This window comes from Camelus dromedarius, chromosome 5 (assembly GCF_036321535.1).
Source record: "Camelus dromedarius isolate mCamDro1 chromosome 5, mCamDro1.pat, whole genome shotgun sequence".
In the NCBI taxonomy this organism is placed as follows: Eukaryota; Metazoa; Chordata; class Mammalia; order Artiodactyla; family Camelidae; genus Camelus; species Camelus dromedarius.
This window is the reverse complement of record NC_087440.1, coordinates 70,523,110-70,545,758: the sequence shown is the minus strand read 5'-3', so window position 1 is coordinate 70,545,758 and position 22,649 is coordinate 70,523,110. Positions and strand designations below refer to the sequence as shown.

Here is a 22,649-nt window from a genome sequence, read left to right as displayed (position 1 = left end):
TTCAAACACTATCAAAAATTACTCTCTTACTAAAAACCACAAACTTGTTCCAAATACCAAACACACATTACAATTAGCATATTTCTAACTTACATTCTTAATAGCAAAAAGGTACATGTGCATTGTCTGTTTGAGAATGGAAAAGAAATTACAGAAAAATAAAATGAAACCGTTTGAGTGAGCATAATCCCATTACTCAAAGATAACCATTAATGGCAATCTTTCCAAACTTTATTTTTCTATGCATTAATATTTGTGATAAGAACGTAAACAATACCAAAAAAATGCCAATCCCGACAATGATCCCTACACATCTTCAGCGAAATGGGCAATATCAAATAACGCAAAGGTCGTTCTTCCGAATATTCCCAGAGGGATTTCTCAGTAGTTCCTAAAATGTTAAGTCCTTTAAATTAAAACAAAACAAATCTCCAAACTAGTAAGGGATGCCAACCTGTCCTAGGCTGCCAGCACAGCAGAGAGAGACAGGGCGACTGGAAGAAGATTAAGGACACTCGCCAAAGGAGCGTCCTCGCCCTAAAGGGATCAGCCTTTCAGCCCCACCCTCGGCTCACCCCAATCCCAGGCAGGTCCTCAGACGTTCCCCACGGGAAGGACGCGGGTGACTCCGCCGCAGCGATTCAGCCCAGCGCGCCCGGAAGCCAACAGCTGCTCCGGGACTCTGAGAGGGAAGTGCAGCGGAGAGCGCCCGCCCAAACCCGGGAGCGCACCTCCCTCGGGTAGGGGAGAGCGCCGGAGCCGGCGTTTACCTGTTTCATCTTCCCATGGCTCGGGGTGGGCAGGCGGGGACAGGGCTCTGCGCCTACCTCCCTCCTCCTTCCCCAGCCGGGCTCACAGCAGCCGCAGACTGCTGCTTCCCCGTTACTACAACAACCAACAAGCAACCGCCCGCTCGGAGCCACTGCGCAGGCGCCCGCCACCCGGCGCTGACAACGCTTGGCTTCGGACGCGGACAAATGTCGTCACCGTCGCGCAGCGCAGGCGCAGAGCCCAGCTCTCAACAGAAGTCGACTTCTCTTCTCCGCACTTTTTTCCTCCGCCCCTAAAGGATTGACTTCGAACCCAGAGTTCTTCCGCCACGCTCAACAGGAGGGTTCACTGCAGGAGCCGCGTACCGAGGGAGAGGCTTGGGCAGCGGCAACCGCTGATTGGCAGTAAAGGGGTTCACGCCCCATCTCCTGCTCGAACAGAACCGGAACAGCCAATCAGAGCGAGGCCTGATGGAAACAACCCAATCCTGGAGCCGGGCTGAGGGTGGGGGCGGGGACAAGTGTCTCAGGCGGATTGAGGGCTGGAGCTGCCCTGGGGAAGCTTTGCTCTTGCTGCTGCTGCTGTTCTGGGGGTACAGTTGCCAGGTAAGGTATATGTGAGGGAGAAGAGGTAGGTGTCTGGGTGGCATCTGATTGAGGATCTGGAGAATCTGGAAAAACGGAGGTGGTACAGAAGGAAGATACCTGGGAGGCAACCTCTTGTGGGGAAAAGAGATTCCAGAGACCGAGAGAAGAGGGAGCTGGGGAGATGAAGAAGGTTTGGTAGATAGGTTCGGAACGAGTGAATGGGGATGCACGAATTGGAATTCTTATAATAATCCTTGAGACAGGAATTTTTAATCTCTATTTTGCAAGTGAGGAAACCTAGGATGTAAAGTGTAAATTATTTGCCCAGGGTCACACAGCTACTAAATGGTAGGGCCGAGAAAGGAAACTCACTCCTGACTCTAGTAAACACTGCACGTTTGCTGGCCTGGGCCAGGACAAAGTTTTAGAATAGATGTTCATACTCTAGGAGGCCCTCAGAAGCTTTAGGGAAATCTTGCTGAGGGATTGGTAGAGCAGTTCAGAAGTGTGCTCAGGCTCTGCCTTCATCATCTATCTGCTGGGGTTTCTAAGAACTTCTGTGAAATGGGCATGTGTTCTGTCAAAGAGGGGGGCTTTGCATGCAGCTCTTCTGACCCTGAGAGGAGAAAGCCTGAGTCGCCCACTGAGGGACGGTGAGAAAACAAGGAGGATGGTGGGGGAGGGGAGTAAGCAGATCTTGGTCTCTGTTGTAACTGCTTGTGATTCCAGTAAAGGCCCATTGTCTCTGGACTTTGGTAAAGTCCACCACTTATGTGACCTGTTTTCACTGAGGTATTCATCCATTGACCATTCCTTCTCTTGAGCTCTTTGTTTTGGGGGGCTTCACACTGTCTTGAGCCATTACCGACTTTAGTACCTGCTTCAGCTGGGCAGTGTAGGACCATACTCAAACTTCTACTGCCAAAGTGACACAGGAAGCCTAAAATTTTATCACCACTTAAAAGCCAAGAAATTAACCTGAGAACAGATAAACCACGGGCCAAGAAAACACAACGAAGACAGGAAGAAGTAATTTTGTTACTCGTTTTTTTTTTTTTTATCTACGTGTGTTTTTATTTAAACCAAGCTGATTGAAATCAATGTTCAGCAAGGGTTGATCTACGGTTTTGTTGTTTTTTTAAAAAACAAAAAGTTCATAACCTGTTTGTATTTTCTAAACAACTTGGAGATAGAAGTGGCTATGGTATGCTTGTCTCCCTCAAAAAAGGAAACTTTGTCAAAATGTTCTCAGTGAGGCAGTATTGCAATGAAGAGACCAACAGACTGTGCTTTATATCTCAGCTCCGTCATCTATTAGCTGTGTAACCTCAAGGAAGTCACTTAATCTCCGTGCCAACCTCACCTGTAAAATGGAAATATTAATGTCTACCTACCTTGTTTAAGGATTAAATGAGATAATACATGATAGGGCTTGGCACAGTGCGTGGCAACATGAGTGCTCAATAACTATTAACTATTGTAATTTCTCTTGCTATCCAACAGCAACATTGCTTTTTCCTTCTCCATATGATTTTCTTACTAATCCTCAAGTCACCACAATCTACTTATTTTTAACTTTTAGATTGTTCTCCTAGTTTATGGAGCATGGTGTACCTGAGAACCAGAATAGAGAAAATTTAAGAATGTAAATATTGCCCTCACAACATAGATTCCACTCAATGCATAAGACTTCTCTGTGTTTGGAAGGATTTGTCACCAGTAGCCAGGCAGGCATTGTTAGTAGATTTATAATCACCTTTGAGCCACTTGCATTACAAAGGAATGCCATGACAAACCAGGTGAGAAGTAAAGCTCTTGGGGGACTGATTCCAGCCAGAGAAAAGAGTTCTGACTTAGGCTAATATTTTGGAGAAATTCCTTAGACAAAAATAAACACTGTGCCACTTATTGCAAAGTATACTGTTGATTCACCATTGTCAGTAGGACTAAATATTGAGACCAATGTCTTTATGTCTTACACGGAAGTCTGTTTTATTACTTCAGAGTGCTGTTTGTACCCCTCTCTTCTGTTCCCTTTCTTCTCTCCATTTTTCCTCTGGGTTTGTCATCCCCATCCACTGCATTATTTACCCTTTTTCACTCTAGGTGAAGGTCAGCACACTTGGGTTGAAGGTTGATATTCAAAGGCAGTGTGCCACCCCTATGAAGGAAAAGTAGTGTGTAAAGATGACTGAGGTTGGGGGGAGAGTATGCTCAGTGGTAGAGTACATGCCTAGCATGCATGAGGGCCTGGGTTCAATCCCCAGTACCTCCATGAAAAAAATAAGTAAACATCATTACTTCCCCCTACAAAAAATTAAAAATAAAAAAAAATTAATTTAATTACTGTTGAGGGGAAGCGTATAGCTCAGTGGTAGAGCGCATGCTTAGCACACATGCGGTCTGGGGTTCAATCCCAGTAACTACACTGGAAAAAAAAAAGTAATGTAAATAAATAAATAGACTCAATTACCTCCTCCCCCTCAAAACAAAAAAAAAAAAAGCTTTTTTAAAAAATAATTACTGTTGGGAAAAAAGACATTGTTAAAAATTTTTTTTAAAAAAAGATAACTGGGGGTGGATGAGCCTAGGGTACTTGGAGAGGAGTTTATGAAATGATTGGCCCAATAAGCTTAGTACAGCCCTCGTGAGTTAACTACACAGGTTACCTACAGAGGCGAGCGAGCTTATGTTTGAAGTAGACTAACCATCACGCCCTTTGCTTTTGTTTCTAAGGCAAAAAGCCCTGAGGGTTGAGGGGAGCCATGAGCCGGTTCCTGAACGTGTTACGAAGCTGGCTGGTTATGGTGTCCATCATCGCTATGGGGAACACGCTGCAGAGCTTCCGGGACCATACCTTTCTCTATGAAAAGCTCTACACCGGCAAGCCAGACCTCGGTAAGAAAGCAGAGACCTACAGCCCTTGTGGGAGTGGCCTACACTGTGGTTCCCAGACCAGAGTGTATATCAGAATAACCTAGAAAACCTAAGAACGAACAAGCAAAGCATAGGTGGGCATTTCCCTCTCCAGACCTACTTACTGAAACTTTTACGCCCTTGGTGGGGCCTAGGAATCTATTATTTAAAAACTTCCCAGGTGATTCTTTTTTTTAATTGAAGTATAGGTGACTTACAACGTTGTGTTAGTTACCAAAGGGGAAGGCAGGGAGGGGTAAATTGGCAGTTTGGGATTGCCAGGTGGTCCTGATGCTGCCTACTCTAGCCTTTGGAAGCCACTAGAGTAGAAGACGTGGTAGGTAGCACTTGGTCCTTTTTCTCCTCAAGCTTCTCTGAATACCTTTTCATTCATTTTACAGTGTCCCAGGCAGTAGTCTGTACAAAAAGCATTACCAGGGCAAGTGAGGAAACAAGAGTTACTTTGTGACTCTGTGATGCCCAACTCGAAAACCACAGAGGCTTTTCATATTAGCTCTGCCCCCTTCAGAAATCAAGTCACGGCACACACGGTTCATATCCCAGCTGCAGATGGAGAGTTACTAATCCAAGGTCTTCTCAAACTGTGACATAGACCCTGAGAAGATATCCAAAATCCCTCAAAGTTGCTCTCCCAAAAGGAACTTCTCAAGGCCCATGGTGGCCTCTCCCAGCATCTTGAGCCTCTCTGCTGAGAGTGTTTCCATGTTTCAGCTTGCACTTCCTTGCGCTGATGTGCGGGGTGGCTTGAGCTGCAGCACCATTTCATAGCAGCTGACAACTGTGTCACATTTATAGCTAACCCAGATTCAGGCTCTGACCTAGCTTATTTTTCTGCAACATCTGGATATAAAATGAAACTAAGTAGGCTAAGGTTCACTTTGAACAAAGCTCAAATACAACAGGAGTGAAGAACTTGGAAAAGTGGGCAGGACGGTTCCACTTTTCATCCTCAGTGCCGTCCTTAGATGGCCAAGGAGCCCTGTATAGATTCACAGGGTTTTAGAGGTTGTCTTGGTCTAGCCCTTTGAATTTCATGTTGAGACAGAGAAGCCCAGGGGTCATGTGATTTGCTGAAGGGCGTATAGCTGAGCAGAAGAATTGTGTGTGTCCAGCCCAGAAGTAGAGACTGCCTCCTCCCTCGTGACCTGGGGGCTGTCCTGGCACGTAGCTGATCATAGCAGTACTCTGGAGCATCCTGTAGAATTTCACCTGATGCCTAGTCTGGTTAGGGTTGGTGAGATATTCCACTTTCGTATCTTACTCACTAGAGAAACTTCCTCAGTCTTGTCATCAGAGAAGCTGTCAAAATGCTTTATAAAGAAATGTAGCCCTCCAGGGCTAACTGCTAGATACTTGTTTGGCATATGGAATTTTTTCTCACTTCATTATCATCTAAAGGTCTTCAGGGTTGTGTATTTGGTATTGCTGTCTGGTTTTCCAAAGGTTGGAAAATCCTCAAAGCCCAAGTCAACATTAATAGACCTTTCAGTTGTCAGTCTTGTCTTAAAATCTCTCATGCTCAATAGGCCAGAAACATAGCCATAGAAAACTCACAGGCACAGAAATAAACTTATGGTTACCAGGGGGAAAAGGAATTGGGAAGGGATAAATTGGGAGTTCAAGATTTGCAGATACTAACTACTGTATATAAAATAGATAAACAAATTTATACTGTATAGCACATGGAACTATATTCAATATCTTGTAGTAACCTATAATGAAAAAGAATATGAAAATGAATATATGTATGTATGTGTATGACTGAACTATTATGCTGTACACCAGAAATTGACACAACATTGTAAACTGACTATATTTCAATTTTTAAAAAGTGAGAGAGAGATTAAAAAAAAAAATTGACGAGCAAAGGAAGTGTTTTTGCTTTCATTGTTTTGGCATTCCCCACTACTGGATGCTGATCAGTGCCAGTACATTAAAATCACCAAGGAAGGGAGTTTTTAGAAAATACCAGGTTAGCCCTGGATTTACCTTCAGAACATGTGACTTAATTGGTCTGGTACCCAAGTCTTGGTAATTTTAAAAAGCTTCTTTAGTTGATTCTAATAAATGTCCAGGATCAAGAAGCACTATCATGGTGGACTATGGTCCATACTCAGGACAAGATATTTAATATGTCAGTGCCAGGATGAAGCTACCCAGAGGACGGTGGCCCCAGCAGACACCAAGGAAACACTGCTTTGTTCCACTACCACATGCACAGGAAGCCAGCTTGGTTTGGGCTTTGTTCACATAATATAGATCTGGATTCAGGAGAAGACGCAGGGACTTGGGTCTCTTAAAGACCAGATATACATCTAGATAGGTCCCAGTGTGAGTTCTCTCCTGCATTAGCCTTGAAAGTCTACTGTTCTCCTAGGCATCTTATATTGACAGACTGCTCTCCACAACGTTCCCCCAACCTGCCCTGATCAGACTCACTGGGCTTCACCAACATCAGGGTGGCTTCTGGGGCAGAGGTGTAAACTATACCATCCAGGAGTTACTGCCTAGGTGGGCTCTTTGTTGGGTTTCTACTCCTGGAACTCACCCACCCAACTGTAGACCTTTGAAGAGGAGCTGAACCAATTCTCATTCTAGAATTCTTTCCATTCCTTCTAGTTCCCACGTGCAGCACCAGAATCTCTACTCTGCCCAGCCAGAGGGAGTTGAGGCTCAGCTCCCTGCCTCCCGTGAGCCACTGGTGAAGTAGGAAGAGTTTGGACAGGACCCTGACCCTCCCCTTCTCAACACTCTTGCTTTTTTCTGCTACACAGTGAATGGCCTCCAAGCTCGGACCTTTGGGATCTGGACACTACTCTCATCAGTGATTCGCTGCTTGTGTGCCATCGACATCCACAACAAGACGTATGTAAGGGGGAGAAGAGTGTTAGTGTCCTTCTGTTGAACATCAGATGCTAAGCATACCTATTTTGGGCCTTCCTTGGAGACCTATTAATTTTGATACAGTAGCCTAGAATGTGGATAATAAAAGGCTAATGGGTTCCATTCCTTCCAGGCCTGAAAAACAAAATAGTCCTGAAGGACTTTAAAGTTTGAAAATTCTTTGAAACTGACAATAGCAAACAGGTTATGTCATGATCCAGTGGCCTGCATCCTACCCCTCCACTTCTTTACTAAGGAATCAGCCTTTCTTCTACTAAAGAAGTAGACTGGTGTGCTCTTTTTTAGAGAGGCCACCCACACAGACCTTATTCTCACATTCCTCCTGGAAAAGCAGGAGTGAACAAAAATCACAATCCGTGAAAAAATGAGCCCATAAGTAAACTGTTGTGCGTTTACGCAGAGTCAGGAGGTAAGGGTGACAGAGAACCCAGGACATCTGTATTCTGCTTCTCACATAGACTAGAGTGGAAAATTGCAGGCAGTCATTGCCTCTTGTCTGGATAGTGTTGTAGCCAGTGGTGGCCACTGGAGGGGGCACGAGCTTTCTCCCAACAACAGTAATCACCACAATCAAGGTGGAAAGTTTGCTCAGATCTCTGGGTAAGACCAGCAAAATGCCAGCTTCATACTCAAATATTTTTCTGTCTCATCCAAACTCTCAGGATCTGCGCAAGAGAAGATATTTATTGAGCTCCTCTTATTATGCCAGATGCTTCCATCTACGTGACCTCAATTGTCTCCTCCTAGCAGCCCTGGGAGGTAGTGATTTTTTTCATTGCTGATTTTGTAGATCTACATGTTAGAGACCCAGTTAATTTAAACTGAGGAAGACTGGCTCAAATGGGATTTGAAGCAGGGCTATTAGCCTTGCAATCACTCCAGCTTTATTTTTTTATCTTACTATTTTTTTGAACCTTGGTTTACTTGCTCTAGATTGACAACGTATTTTTGGAAGCAGCGTGGTTTAGTGGAAACAGCCTGGGGCCCAAGAATGAAAACAAGGAAATGGGCTCTGGTCTCAGTTCTGTTGGTAACTGGCTTTGTAGCAGCGAGTTCATTATATGCCTTCTCTGCATCTCAGTCTCTTCCTGTGTAAAATGAGACTAGTACATCTGTTCTGCCTCTCAGAGTGCCTGGGAGGGAGTCAGGATTGAATAACCATTTTCAAAACCTTCACCATCATGGAGATTGCTGATGGGTAATGGGTGTAGCTTTTGTTTGCTGTGCTTTTGGAATGAGCAGAGACAGCTCGGACTCACCCTTACCTCCATTACCCATTCATTTCCCCTTCTCCTACACAGGACAGCTACAAGTGCCGATTTCTATTTCCAACCCTTTTTAAGCTTGGGACTTTGGTCCATGGACTTCTCATATGCACTCTGATTCTATTCTCTCCCTAACTGGAAACTCAGAATCAACTCCCATACAGACATATTTACTAAATGTATAAAAACATGCACAAGAAGGCTAAAAATCAAATTTAAGATATTGGTTCCTTCTGGGGAGAAGGGAACCAGGAGAATGGGATCAGGGTGGGGCAAGGGTACACAGGGAGCTTTACCTGATATCTAGTATTTTATTTGTTAGAAAAAAGTATCTGAAGCAAAAATGTCAAAATGTTCAGACTTGATGGAGCAGGGTATTGGTTGCATAGGGGTAAATTACACTATTCTGTTAGGTGTAATTTTTTATATGTTTGAGGTAGTTCATAATTTTTTTATTTCATAATTAAAAAAAGATATCAGCAATCCAATTTATCGATCATCATGTAACCTCTCTCTCCTCCACCTCCTTGTCAAAGCTGAGGAATAAGTTGTCTTCCCATGAGGTTGTCACTGTGTTGTCCATCTGACTGTTTTGCTAGACTAAGATGCAGAATCACCAGCTCATGTTGCAAGAGCATCTAAAAGCCCCAGAGAGGTCCTTGCTACCCATTCCCCCTACAGGCCTTTCATTCTTTGGCATCCCTCATGTGAGCACAGACCAGCCCCTGGCCAAACACCTGCTGGGTCAGCTTGAACTACAGTCAAGCCAGTTTAAGTAGAATATTTAAGGGTGATTAATCCAAAATTGCCTACACCACCTAGGATTGCCATAATGCAGACTCTGCTTTGCTGTAGCTCAATTAACCACCTTGCTAAGACTTGGAGCTCCACTCTGGATGCCTGGACCATCCTCCCATTGGTTTAGCAATTGAAACCTTCAGTTTTGCCCTAGAAGTAAATACACTGATGTGGTCAAGCAGCCAAGTCTTTCTTGGGACCAAGTCTCCTTTTCCTTTAGCCTGAGTCATTTCCTGGGTTTCTGTTTGTGTGTTTCAAGTCTGCTACGTTTCGTCTGCACTGAACGAGCAGTACCTTCAGGTCCCTTTTCCGTCTGCTCCCTTGTAGGCTCTACCACATCACACTCTGGACCTTCCTCCTTGCCCTGGGCCACTTCCTCTCCGAGTTGTTCATCTATGGGACCGCAGCTCCCACGATTGGCGTCCTGGCACCCCTGATGGTGGCAAGTAAGCATCCGATGACCCCAGGGTTCCAGCAGGAACTGTCCCAGTCCCTGGGCTGGTGCAGGAAAGCGATCGTATGAGCGGTGTGAGAAAGTGCTGTGCCTGTGTGAGCCACTCATCTTGTCTCTGTATTTAAGGTTTCTCGATCCTGGGTATGCTAGTTGGGCTCCGGTACCTAGAAGCAGAACCAGGATCTAGACAGAAGAAGAGAAACTGAGGCCGACATCACCACATCCAAGACTTCATCTTCCACCTCTGCCATCATCTTCCTGCAACCCTGTGCTTTTTAATTTCTTATTTTCTGCTCCATCTTCAGCCCCCTTAGCCCCTTCTAGCCTTTTACATTTCCGTTTTTTCTTTAGAAATTTTTAAGATATAACATATGTGAAGTCTGTACCATTTAAATGTATGTACCATTTAAAGAATCATTTTGAAGTGAATACTCTGTGCCTCCATCCAAATCAAGAAATTGCCAGCACTCAGACACCCACTGTGTGCCCTCTCCCCACCCACAGCTGCTTCCAGGGTCCCTCTTCCAGCCTTCTGCTTTTTTCCTTTTATTTTGACCCCTTGATTTGACTTGTATGGTGGGAACACTTGAACTGTGAAACTTAAAGCTGCTGCCTCACCCAGAGCAGCTGCCTCTAAGGGCTGCTTCCAGAGGTTGTCCATCCAGGTTGGGCTCCTCTCTGCTGCTGGACCCGAGACTCTGAACCATCCAAGGGACAGGCAGTTCTTCAAAGAAGGGCTCCCCTGCAAGTGAGCATGACTCCTATCCTTGTGCCTCCAGGTGGATCAGGGTTGGAAGAGTCTGGGCTGTTTTTAGACCTTCTGGTCAGTTGTATTTGTGTAAAGAATTTTGTAATAAATAGAAAAACCCTCTACTCTGATTCGTCCTTGTACTTTGGCCCCCTCTAAGCCCTAACAGAGGAGAATCACAGCTTTCTGTTGATCACGTCCACCATAATGAGTAGGACAGCACAAGACCCAGGCAAGCCTGGCTGCCTTTTGCCTCTTGCTCATTTCTTGTGAAATCAAGTCTTTCTCCTCTCCTTCCCCACCTTCAAGATTCTAAGTTCACAACTGAACGGCTAGAACCCTTTCTTGTTTTCTTCCCAAGGAAGAAACAGATTCTTGAGAAAGCAGAACGGGGCAGCACAGAAGACACAGACACATGGCCATGGAAAGGAGAACACTAGACCCCAAGGACAAGGCACTGGAGCAGACAGTTGCCCTCCACACACAACCCCGAGGGCCTCCACGCTGGCTGGGCCCTCACGCACAGCACAGGCATGGGAGAGCCCATTCACTATTTCAGTGAGTGTCTATTGAACACTTATTCTGTGCCAGACACTCGGGAAAGAGAGATGAATGACCCAGGCCATGTCCCTGCTCCTGTGGTCAAGGAAACAGACTATCAACAAGCCCACACCTGAAAGAATAACCTCAGACAGTGATAAGAACTCTAGAAAACATGGTATTGTGATCAGGAAGGGGAGGGAGGTGCACAACTTGGATCCCCATCAGGAAAAGCCTCCCTGAGGAGATGGGATCTGAGTTGAGACTTGAATCCTGGGGATCATATGTCTTAAGACACAAGGCAGGCACTTGGGGCAGAGGGGGCATCTAGTCTTATTCAAGGAGTAAGATCACTGTAACTACAGAATAGTGAAGTTAGAAAGTAGACAGTAGGAGACAAGTCAGAAGGGGAGGCAGGGGACTTGTGAGGACATGAAGGGAAGCTTGAAGTTGATACTTGAACAGGAATTCTCTATCAGTTAAGGCTCTATAGGTGAAAGGAACAAAATCTACCTTAAGTAATAAAGATAACATGGGCTCACAAAACTGGAAAGAGGATTATAGGCTTCAGGAACGGTTTGTTCAGGACTCAGCTCCATTTCTCTGGAATTCTTCCCGCTCTGCCCACCTCTGTTGGCTTCATTCTCAAGCTGGCTTCCTTTATGGTGCCATTCCAGGCTTACATCCCCACAATACTACACCTGGAAAAACAGATCAGCAGTACAAGTCACCTTTCTGTTACTATTTTAATGAAACATTAAGAAAAGCAATGATCTTACACAGTCAACATTAAAGTAGAGGTCCACAGGGAGCCAACCTAAGAAAGGACTGAATGAGAGTGTAAAATGATGTGGATCTTCTAGTCATGTATCACAGAAACATTCCAGATAAATAAAGACAAGATCCCGAAGGATCTAAAGAAATGACAGAATATAGCAGATACTATGAATATCAGATTTCTCTAACAGCCCAGGCTTGGCTCCCTTCCCAGATGATTTAAAGTAGTTATGTTGTCTCTCCAGCTGAGAACTGTTAACAAGTATGGTGCCTGAATGCCACAGGCACAGCACAAGTCTCTAGAGAAGAAATGTGCACAAAACTTATTGCTGCAGCCCATCCAGGTAACACACACAACTGGGAAGGGGAGAGTGGCAACAAGTAGGACAATGCAGAAGAAAAATGATTCAGAAAAACTGCAGATACCGAACCAATTCTGGCAGGTGGGATCTGGGGTGTGGATGCTGTGATTGGTTCATAAACATTTAATCCACCTTTTGAGGCTGAGCCAAAACAAAGGGGATTCTCCTGGTAGCAGTCACACTCCGGTGAACCGTCTTCATGTGGACGCTGTATGGGAAATGGCCCCAATCGTATATTGGGTGTTGAGTTGCAGTCCCCAACATGGGCCACCTGAACTTCTCAGCCTCCACTTTTAAAAATAACCCACTAAGATGGCAACGTCTATGTCAACAGAAGACTACCTCAGTGGAAGGCCACAGGAGTGGCTCCTCTACCCCAAGTCTCCACTAGTCCAGCCTGTCCCCACACCTCCAAAGCCATCTCTGCCCTACCCAGTGACAAGACAGACCACACGGAGAATCTTTTATTGCCTTAAAACATCTTGTATTAACAAATAGAAAATACAAATTATGTTATTAAAGCAATGTATTCACTATCTTGTAATAGCCTATAATGAAAAAGAATATGAAAAATATATATATGTATAATGGAATCACTATGCTGTACGCTAGAAACTAACACAACATTATAAATCAACTGTACTTCAAAAAAAATGGTTTCAGTAAACATTGTTTATACATTTTAAGGGGCTGAAGAGTAAACACTTTCTCCTTATCCAAAAGATAAGGTACACTTTTGTCTTCACCTCTCTCCCACCCATCAACTCACTTCTCCATCAAAGTGTAAACACCTTTTATTATGTACAGAGTATCTGTAAACACACACACACACACACACACACACACAGACACACACACACACAGGGCTCCTCTTGCACAGTGGCCCAAGAACCCCAGCCCTGCTGCCACTAAGGCTGCTCCAATATGCTGTGGCCACTACTGTGGCCTCAGCAAAACAGCACAGTGGCCATCATCACAGAGCTCAACGCACAGGAGAAATGCCCCAAGCGTCCAGAGCTACTACCCAAGCCCACGAGTAGAGCCAAACAGCAGGCAAGGCGGGGAGAGGTCAGCTTGGGCCGGTTGGAAGGGAATCCCTTTAAGTTCAGAACATCTGTTCAAGGATTACTGCCAGAAGCAGGTGGGGAGAAAGGCTAGGAGTGCAAATACTGTCCCCACCAGAGGCGGAACACGCTTACCTAGTCAAGCAGACCCACCTGTCCTGCCCCTCTCCTCTCATCTCTCAGAGCCACTCTGGACCTCTCCAGGGGGAGGAATTCAGCTTAGTTTTCAGTAAAGGTCACAGGAAGTTGGCAGGACTGCCCTCCCTCTGGAGACCCGAGCACTTAGGCAGCGTCCAGATGAAGGCAGCAGAGGTGACGTTCACACCCAAGTCCCCGGGCCAGGACTTCTTATGTAGACAGGAACCTCCCCTGCCCAAAACAGGCTACCAGAGTTCCCCAATTCAGAAGCACCCGCACATCCCAAGGCAGTTACCTCCCTGAAACCAAAGTCTCCCTCATGCCCACAACAAAGGTTTTCTCAAGTTTATTGATGTTTGGTTTGATCAGCTCTTAGGAAAGAGGGTTTGGAGAGAGACCCCGATGTTAGCCAGGAGAACCTACTCCCAGAGTCCTGAGGGCTTTGTCCTGATGGTGTTTTCTCTCCCACGACCTGTAGCCGTCAGTCTGATCGCCCGAGAGTGACCCTCATCCGCAGCAGCTGCTGCTCCTTTTACAACTAACTGGACTGCTTCTTAAGACACTCACTAGAAAAAGTTAATCTCCTGAATAAGCTTTCTCTCCTTGATAATTTTGCCGGCTTTCTCCCGAGGGGTGGGGGGTGGAGAGGGGAGGCAAGGCGGGGAGCTGGGACTGACCCCACTGTCCTCTCCAGCCTCCCAACACTGGCTCCCATAAGATGAAGGGGAGGGACGGAGTCCCATCTGCATTTGGTGAAAAGTGCCATTTCCCCCCAGTGGACCACGCAGGCTCGGGAGTGGGTCCCAGGAGGCAGAGGCACTGCTGTCCACCCCTGGATATTCCAGCTGGTTCCCTCCAACAGCTGCTCCAGAGAAGCCCGTTGTGCTGGCAGGAGAGCTGAGCTGATGGAAGAGGTGGGGTGATCCGTGTTCCCCGAGTCGCCTCCACCTTTGCCTCTCAGAGGTGCTCCTCAGACACAGCAGTGGGGGCTTTGCTGGGTTTGCTCTCCTCCTCCTCCTCCTCCTCCTCCTCCTCCTCCTCCTCCTCCTGGGGTTTCTACAAGACAAACGAGGGAGCAGCCCTTGGGGTGAAGGGGCAGGGGACTCCATTCCTGCTGGAGCATCTACCTGTCAGTGAGTCTGTTCTCCGTGGAGAAAAACCAGAGTTTGAGGCACTCAGCATCCCTGACAGCGAACAAAGGGAACAAGACAGAAGCATCAGCCCTGCCACAAGTCCTGCCACTGGGGTCTCCCCAGACACACATACCCCATCACAACAGCATCAAAGGAAGAACAGAAAGGCCAGCTTTATGTGATGCCACGGCCACCATAAACCACTGCCAGAGCCACTGATCTCCGCTCACCCCGCTTCCAACTCCAACAGCTTAACCACCTGGATGGAACCCCCGTGGCTCTCCAAAGGGCCAGGTATACACCTCCCTCAGAACTGCTGACAACCCCCAGTCAGAGGGAGCCCCCAGGATGGGGAATATTGTATAATGTTCAAGAACAGATGCAACAAAGAATTTTACAGAAGCAGGATGCATAATAGCACATATAAACTCAATGGCTCAAAATACGTATATATATATTTTCTGCTTAGAAAAAGGAGATGTTTGGTCAGTTTGGCTTCAGGTTTCATGGGGAAGGATGGCACAGGATTGGAAGATCTTCTCCGTTACGCTTGTTAACTGAGTGGGAATTAAATAGAGGTTGGAAATTATCCTGTGAAGCCCCTAGTTGCCAACTGCCAACGTGGGCATTTGTCTCCCGTTTTCGGAACACATTGCTTCTTCCCTCAAGGGCTCATCTCGTTAGACAGAAGGACTCGTGCACAGACCCAGCACCCCACAGCCAGCACCTTGAGGGCTGGAGGAGCACATGCAGGGCCAAGCTAGACTCCGCAATCATTTGGACAAATGGTGCTCCCTCCCCAAGGATGTCTCAGGGCTAGCTCGTGGCCATGGTAACAGCCGGAGAAACCCAAACTTCCCATTCTCCATGTTGCTAACTTTGGGCACCAGGTCCACATCAGCCATGAGAAGCCCTCACTCAAGCAGCCGGCAGCTGACTTCAGCCAATCAGGCAGTCTCCTCTCTCTCTGACACACAAACCTACACACAGCCACCTCCTCCATAGCCATCACCTCAAAATCACAATCAAACATGGGTCAGTCTCTCTGTGGCCGAGAACTACCAACTGGAAGAAAAATGGAAACCCAAAGGGAGATCTTCATCATCAAGGTCAGTCATTACCCCCAAGCCACAAGTTCAGTCTCTTTTTTACCAAAACAACACACCTCATTGATTAGAAAGAGCAGCTCTGTCCAGATGCCCTGCCTGCCCCATCTTCACCTGGCTCTGAGAGTGACTCCGTGTGACAGTTTGCAGGTCCCACTTACACCGACCACCTTGAGGTGTGAAAGGACAGCTCCTGGAGATGCCCTCTGACAGCCCGAGCTTCCCTGGGTGTCACTCCAGCACGACTCTGACTCCCCCCCCCCCCAATTAACACCAGACTCCCCCAGATACAAAGGACATCTAGAGACATACACTGAGTATCCAGGGACACTGAAAGCTGAGACCCATCATAGGATTGGTCTCTTGTTCCCACTCAGCGCTGTTTCCCTCTGTCCACACGGAAGGTACTGAGCCAACACCTCCAACCTTTATTAACAAACCTGGACCACATGGACAAGCATCTGGCTGCAAGGAGAGTAAAATATGGAACATCCTAAATAATAAGCAAGAGGACATGGAAATGTACATATGTAGTTGTGCGGTTTGGGGGTGCAATGGTGTAGAAAGGTTGTCAAGCTCTTGTAAGTAAACAAGCAAGGTACAAAAGCCCACGTGACTAATGTTACTAGGTTATCTCTGGGTGCCAGAATTACAAGCGACCTTTACTTTCCTCTGTTTGCCTATGTCTGCCAAGGGAAAGACAGATTAGAAAGTAAACATAACAAAGTCTCTTATCACTTGACACAATATATCACATTCCAAATTGAAACCTTTTCACTGGAAATCTATCCTGTTTTATTGCAGGCACCTCTTCCCAGGCTCACGATATAGTCACCAAAGTGTTCCAAATCACACGATTCCTCATCCATGCCACATAGTGGTGATGCCACAGTCCCCACATGCTGCTGACAATAACGTTCCCATCTCAGGCTTTCCCTATCTCCCATGGAATCTCCTGTCCTAGGTGCCTCCCTCCACCTGCCCCTGGCTGCTGCCTGCCAACTCTAGAGCCTGAGATCAGAAGACAGACAGGAAGGAACTAAAGATTATCATCCATCTGCCAATATGTATCCTTAAAATGCTAAATGTATCTCTTTCAGATACTCTTTTCGCCTTAGAAAATTGGGAAAGATTTTTCAAAATGATAAATCCTCAATGTTGGCACTCACACACGGCTAGAGCAATGTAAATTTGTAGTACCAACAGTACCTTCTAAAGAACAGTTCAACAATATACATCAAAGTCCTAAAAATATCCAAGACCACTGATCCATTTCTAAGGAAATAGTATGCTTAAGAACATGCCCAAAACTTCAGCTTCCAGGACATCAATCGCAACATTGTTTATATCAACAATGGGAAACAACCTCAATGTTCTCAGACTGGAAAACTGTTAGTAAATCATGTTTATCCATGTGCATCATTAGAACACTGTGCAGTCATTGAAAGTGTGTTGTAAGGGACTAACGACCTGATAAAGTGTTCACAACTAGCAAAAAGCAGACAGAACAAGATTCTGTTTTTGTTTAAAAAATACATACATATAATCTCCACATACATATATTCCATGTGGACATATATACACATACATATTACATGTGGACATAGACATATAAAAGTAGTGCAAAAACCCAGCACCTCATCTCCAGGTGATGGTGTTATAGATGACTTTTAAATTTCATACACTTTTCTGTATTTTTCAGTTTTTTTCCTACAAAGAACATGTATTACCTCTGTAATAGGTTTTGTGTGTGTTTTTTTTTAATTTATTTATTTTTACATCCCACTTTCACTCCTTCTCAGAGTTGAAATTCCTTTCATCCTGGCACAGGTTTGACACCTAACAATAGATAAAATAGTTCCCAGCCAGTGAGAGCAGATGGGGACACTTTCCTGGGCTAGATCACACTCCTGTCCTGCTCCTCTCCCCTTCCCCCACCACCAACTCCCCGCTCCTGACCTGTCCTTTCACAGCCCTACTGACAACCCGCTAGTCCAGTCCCTCCATCCCCATGGCACTGCCAGGAGAGAAACTGCCTCGAGGCCACCATTGCCATGACAGGATGGGGGCCGCCTGGTGCCCACCCTTCCTCTCCAGCCACTGACCCCCAGCTGAAAGGGGAGGGGCCAGGGCCTCAGGACTTGTGTTGGGATCCAAGGGGAGGGTGTTGCTCAGCAGACTGTGACAACAGTGACACACTCTGGAGAGCAGAGCAAGGGGGCCAGGAGGAGGGAAGGAAGCAGGAGAGGAGCCCAGGAAAGGGCAGCAGAAAAGCAGGGCTGAGACACCCCCTGAGGAAACTCTTCATTGCTGTGTGTGATGCAGAGCCCCCACCAAACCAGCTACTCTGGGAGCTCCCTCCACCCCCTCCCCTGACGCCACATCCTCAGCCAACCCAGGCCCCCCCACCACCCAGATCTCCGCCCAGCAGCTCCCACATACTTACATTCTCAGGAGCTTCCTTGTTTGCCTTCTGCCTCCGGAGGTCTGCCCTAATGAATGCTGAGGTCCAGGGATCCAGAAGGAAAGGCAACAGAGACAGTTATCAAGCAGAACAACGGTCAAGTTCATCCGCCAGAGGGCACCCTCATTCTGTTAAGGATCACAGCTATCCCACACCTCCCTCAGATACTCCAGGGAACTGGGGCTACCTTCAGCCAACTTGATGGAGCCTGGGGACCACTGTTGTCCCTGACAGGCAGAAGCCAGTGATGACAATGGCCTCCACTAACAGATCACTTCTATTTGCAGGCAGTGTGCACACACTGCTCCAATCCTCACAATCCCCATTCTACAGATCAGGGAAATGAAGCTCCCAGAAGTTGGTCCACTTGCCCACGGTCAAAAGCTATGGAGGTCAGTGTCATAGCCTAGGATTCATACAAGGGTCTTTTGGGGCCAAAACCTATGTTAATTCCACCAAAACATGCATTCCTGTCAAATGGAGTTCCTAACAAGCCCTTTCCTCTCTCCCTCATGCTTGTGAACCCCTAGTTATATGATCAGTCAAGACACTGGGGCCCCAAATTGCCAACAGCCTAAACCCATGAGCAGTCAGAGCATCATATTGTCCTGAGACCCCAATTCACCAGTGAGGGCTGCTCCAAGGGTGAGGAACACACACAGGAAGATGTTCCCAGGCAGGGTTCCATAGTTGTCGATAATCTGGCCTTGGGAGATGGTGAAGATGATCCCAAATACCTGCAAAGGGACAGAGAAGTCTGGAAGCAAGGGCCCAGCCAACTATCCCACAGGGAAACTGAGCTGCCACACGCAAGGCTTACACTGGCCAAGCCTGGGGTGGCAGGGGAAGGTGGGAAGAGCCTCCGCTTCAGGGCCACCCCCAAATGAGAGTCCTACCTGAGCAGACACATTGAGGAGGCCGGATGACATGCCTTCTGACTCTGGGTATGTCAGCTCCACTGCAAACTCAAATCCCAGAGGGAGGTAGCCAGTCATAAAGAAGCTGAAGGCCAGATCACAGAAACAAGGTGATGGAGATGTCCAGAAAAAGGAGGACAGGGAGCCTACCTCCTCCCTACACCTCCTTTCCTGTTCTCTTTCCTCCATTAAGAGATGTCAGGACCTTGAAAATCAGGTCATCCCCTAGGCGGCCACTCCAAGGAAAGTGGGATGCTGGCAGGCCAGGAAGAAGTTCAGGCTTTGGGCTCAGGAAACCTTTGGGGGTCCCTGCTTCTTTTATGTCCAGGCATCAGTTACAGGCGGGGTCAGCATTTACAAGGGGTCTGGAGGCCTGGAATGTTCAGGCCTCAGCTGAGAACTTCTGTGTGATAGGTACACAGGCCCTGTGTTGGGAGGGGGTAGTCCCTGGGTACCGAACAGCATCTCCATGGCTCTCTGGGACCTGGAAGGTGGAACTCAGAGTCCTCCTTCTTTCTCTCCAGAGAGTCACCAGCTGAGGACTCTGTGTGTGTGTGGGGGGGTGTGGGGTGGGTGTGTGTGGGTGTGTGTGTGTGTGTGGCACGTGAGTATCGCCCACAGGAAGGTAAGCGGGAAGTAAAGCTGAGCAGAGACCCCTGTGGAAGGAGCACCATTTCCCACACTTTCTCATACAGTAGGTCTAGAAACGGCCAGCACTGATCTCTTGCGTCTGCAACACACTTTGTGCTGCATTCACATGGATTCTCTCTCTCATTCCTTCCAACAACTCTACAAAGCAGGCCACTCATATTCATTTACAGATGAGGAAACTGAGTCTCAGAGTGATTAAGGGAGGTGCCTGTGGTTTTAGATGGTCAGCAGCAGAACTGAGACCAGGTCCCACGCTTTCTGATTCCAAGCCCTGCATAGTTCCCGTGATGCCATGTTGTCCCAGGCAGAGCTAATAAAGACTCTAAACATTGCCTAGCCTCCCAGACATCTGTGAAGGACATAGTCTATCCTATCGGCACGAATGGGCCCTGAAGTCCCAGGCGGCCTTCTGAAGTCCTACAAGTAAATATGACCTCTGTCCCCCATTTCCACATTTCTGGAGGTCAGTGAGAAACCAGCAGAGGGATCCATACTGCTTCCTAGGGTGTCGGCAGCTCTAGGAGCCATGGGATGCTGCTTTCCTGGTAAACAGGTTAGAGATGAACTTACCCCATTGTGCCAGCTGTGATGAACACTACCCAGAGGTGTCCCAGGTTCAAGGTCACTGTGTACACCACCATGCCCACCAGAGTCATGATATAGACCACCAGCGTGGTTTCCCTACAAGCAGAAGCAATGAAGTTGAGTCATATACTGTGAACTTTAACAGGATCTTTTTTCCCCTTCCTTCCTCCCTTCCTCCATCCCTCCCTCCCTACCCCCACCTATTGGGCACCTTCTATGCACCCAGCTCTCATAGAATTTTCTGTCCATGAGGTTTGTGAACACCAAACCAATGGTCAGACAAATAATTATTTAATTACACCATGGTCAGTGCCACAAAAGGTAAGACCAGGACAGTATGGAGCCATCTTGCAGCTCTGTGTTCTCCTGCAGATCCCTCTCGACAGGATCACACTGCACCTGGCCTTGTCACGACCTGCCCACAAGCAAGAAGCCCAAAGCCCTTTCCTCTCCTCCTCCCCTCCACCTAAAAACAAACAAACAAACAGGACACACAACAGCTGTGATTAGGTAGCCGTGGCATGTGGGACCCCAGAAGCCAATTCTGCTTGTCTGCTTTGCCTCCAGGCCCCATAACAGTGCTGGGCAATGACTTGACTTTGAGAGTCTCTCCAGTGTCTCTAAGTTCATCCTGTTGCCACCTGCACAGACGCAGCACAGCTTCCCAGGCTCAGTCTGAACTACTTCGCTCTACACAGGGCAACCAAGGGAGGTTCTAGCCCGGAACTAAGCCCTTGACTCCAAAGCCAGGGTGAGAAAGCTCTGCCATTCCCAGTGCACTTCCCTTTGCAGAACCCTCAGAAGGACCGTCAGCAACGTGCTGGTTTCTGTGTTAGGCTCACCCTACTTGTGCCCCTTCACACACCCCTCTGCCCACTTTGCCCACTCAGGACTCTGCTGTGGCCCTGACTCCTGCACTTGGACCTGAATTCCTCTTCCTGTCCTATTACTGAGGAAATGGGCTCTGCACATCCCTCTCACCCCTGCCACAGACATCAGCACCAGACAATGGAGAATGGACAAAGCCTTAAAGCCTTTACTCATCCCCCTTGAAGCCACAAACATGATGGGAGTCAGAGGGCACCAGCAGATAGATAGTATGGTTATGAGAAACTAATACTGCATTTATTGGGTGCCAGGGATTCTCTTAAGCACTTTACATGCATTTATTATTTCATTCAACACTTATAAAAGCCCTACAAGAAATACATGACTAATTTTAGAAAATTGAAATTATATCAAGCATCTTTTCTAATAACAACACTGTGAGACTAGAAATCAACTACAAGATAAAAAGTGCAAAAACCACAAACAAGTGGAGGCTAGTACAGTATGCTACTAAACAGCCATTGGGTCACTGAAGAAATCAAGAAGAAATCAAAATACACCTGGGGACGAAAATAACACAAGGATTCACAATCTATGGGACACAGGAAAAGCAGTTCTAAGAGGGAAGTTTATAGCAATACAAGCCTATCTTAGAAAAAATGAGACATCTCAAACAAACAACCTAACCCAAGGCAATCAGCAGATTCAATGCAATCTGTCTCAAAATACTAATGGAATTTTCCACAGAGATAGAATAAGTCTAAAATTTTTATGGAAATACAACAGACCGCAAATAGCCAAAACAATCTTGAGAAAGTCAAACAAAACTGTTATCACTGCTCCCAGATTTTAAACTATACCACAAAACTATGGTAATCAAAACAGTATGGAACTGGCACAAAACAGACTCATAGATCAATGGAACTGACCAGAGACCCCAAAGTGAATCCACACTGATATGGGTAATTAACATACAACAAAGAAGGCAAGAATATACAATGGGGGAAAAGCCTCTTCAATAAATGGTGTTGGGAAAACCGGACAGCTATACACAAAAGAATCAAACTGGACTACTCTCTCACACCATGTAGAAAGATAAACTCAAAATGGATTAAAGACTAAAACGTAAAGGCTGAAATCACAAACCTAGAAGAAAATATATGTGGTACACGCTTTGACATTGGTCTGAGTAATATATTTTTGGATATGTCTCTTCAGGCAAGGGAAACAAAAGTAAAGATAAACAAATGAGACTACATCAAACTAAAAAGCTTTTGCACAGCATAGGGAACAATCAACAACAATAAGAGTCTCATGCTCTACCCACCGAGTTAGCTGGGTAACCACACCTATCAACAAAATTAAAAGGCCACCTGTTGAATGGGCAAAGATGTTTGCAAATGATATATCTGATAAGGGGTTAATATCCAAAATATGCAAAGAACTAATATAACTCAACATCAAAAACAAACAACATACATATGGCCAACAAGCACATGAAATAGGGAACCCTCATGCACTGTTGGTGGGAATGTAAATTGGTACAGTCACTGTGGAAAACAGTATGGAGATTCCTCAAAAACTTTAAAATAGAACTACCGTCTGATCCAGCCATTCCAC

At 46.5% G+C, this 22,649-nt stretch overlaps 3 protein-coding genes across 17 annotated transcripts in view; 1 reads left to right on the top strand and 2 right to left on the bottom strand.

Annotated features, from left to right (window-relative positions):
* Window positions 1–963, bottom strand: part of TTLL5 (tubulin tyrosine ligase like 5) — a 254,949-nt gene extending 253,986 nt beyond the window's left edge. For 11 of the 12 annotated variants that reach the window (XM_064486123.1, XM_064486125.1, XM_064486128.1 and 8 more), the window contains exon 1: window positions 771–963. The gene's annotated coding sequence lies outside the window, so the exon portion shown is untranslated. Of the gene's footprint in view, window positions 1–575; window positions 727–770 lie in introns of those variants that run through there. The other variant, XM_064486124.1, reaches the window with a different exon arrangement.
* A 176-nt stretch (window positions 964–1,139) lies between these two features.
* ERG28 (ergosterol biosynthesis 28 homolog) lies at window positions 1,140–10,589 on the top strand. The gene is made up of 5 exons (XM_010976471.3): window positions 1,140–1,376; window positions 4,095–4,256; window positions 7,070–7,160; window positions 9,590–9,708; window positions 9,843–10,589. The coding sequence occupies exons 2-5, from the start codon at window positions 4,124–4,126 to the stop codon at window positions 9,920–9,922; spliced, it is 423 nt and encodes a 140-aa protein (XP_010974773.1). The 5' UTR covers window positions 1,140–1,376; window positions 4,095–4,123; the 3' UTR covers window positions 9,923–10,589.
* Window positions 10,590–11,162: 573 nt separating this feature from the next.
* The window catches only part of FLVCR2 (FLVCR choline and putative heme transporter 2), a 58,585-nt gene continuing 47,098 nt past the window's right edge, over window positions 11,163–22,649 (bottom strand). For 2 of the 4 annotated variants that reach the window (XM_031454095.2, XM_010976472.3), the window contains 5 exons: window positions 20,187–20,297; window positions 18,945–19,050; window positions 18,674–18,785; window positions 18,031–18,086; window positions 13,676–14,401 (listed from right to left, as the gene is read on the bottom strand). In XM_031454095.2, coding sequence (XP_031309955.2) covers window positions 14,303–14,401; window positions 18,031–18,086; window positions 18,674–18,785; window positions 18,945–19,050; window positions 20,187–20,297 — 484 coding nt within the window. In that variant the 3' untranslated portion in view covers window positions 13,676–14,302. Of the gene's footprint in view, window positions 11,706–13,675; window positions 14,402–17,353; window positions 17,424–18,030; window positions 18,087–18,673; window positions 18,786–18,944; window positions 19,051–20,186; window positions 20,298–22,649 lie in introns of those variants that run through there. The other 2 variants (XM_031454094.2, XM_064486133.1) reach the window with 2 other exon arrangements.

Excerpts from the sequence above, each read along its gene's own strand:
- ERG28 (XM_010976471.3), top strand. The coding sequence starts at position 4,124 with ATGAGCCGGTTCCTGAACGTGTTACGAAGCTGGCTGGTTATGGTGTCC. Across the intron at positions 7,161-9,589 it reads ATCGACATCCACAACAAGAC|GCTCTACCACATCACACTCT; the intron begins GTATGTAAGGGG and ends GCTCCCTTGTAG. Across the intron at positions 9,709-9,842 it reads GGCACCCCTGATGGTGGCAA|GTTTCTCGATCCTGGGTATG; the intron begins GTAAGCATCCGA and ends TCTGTATTTAAG.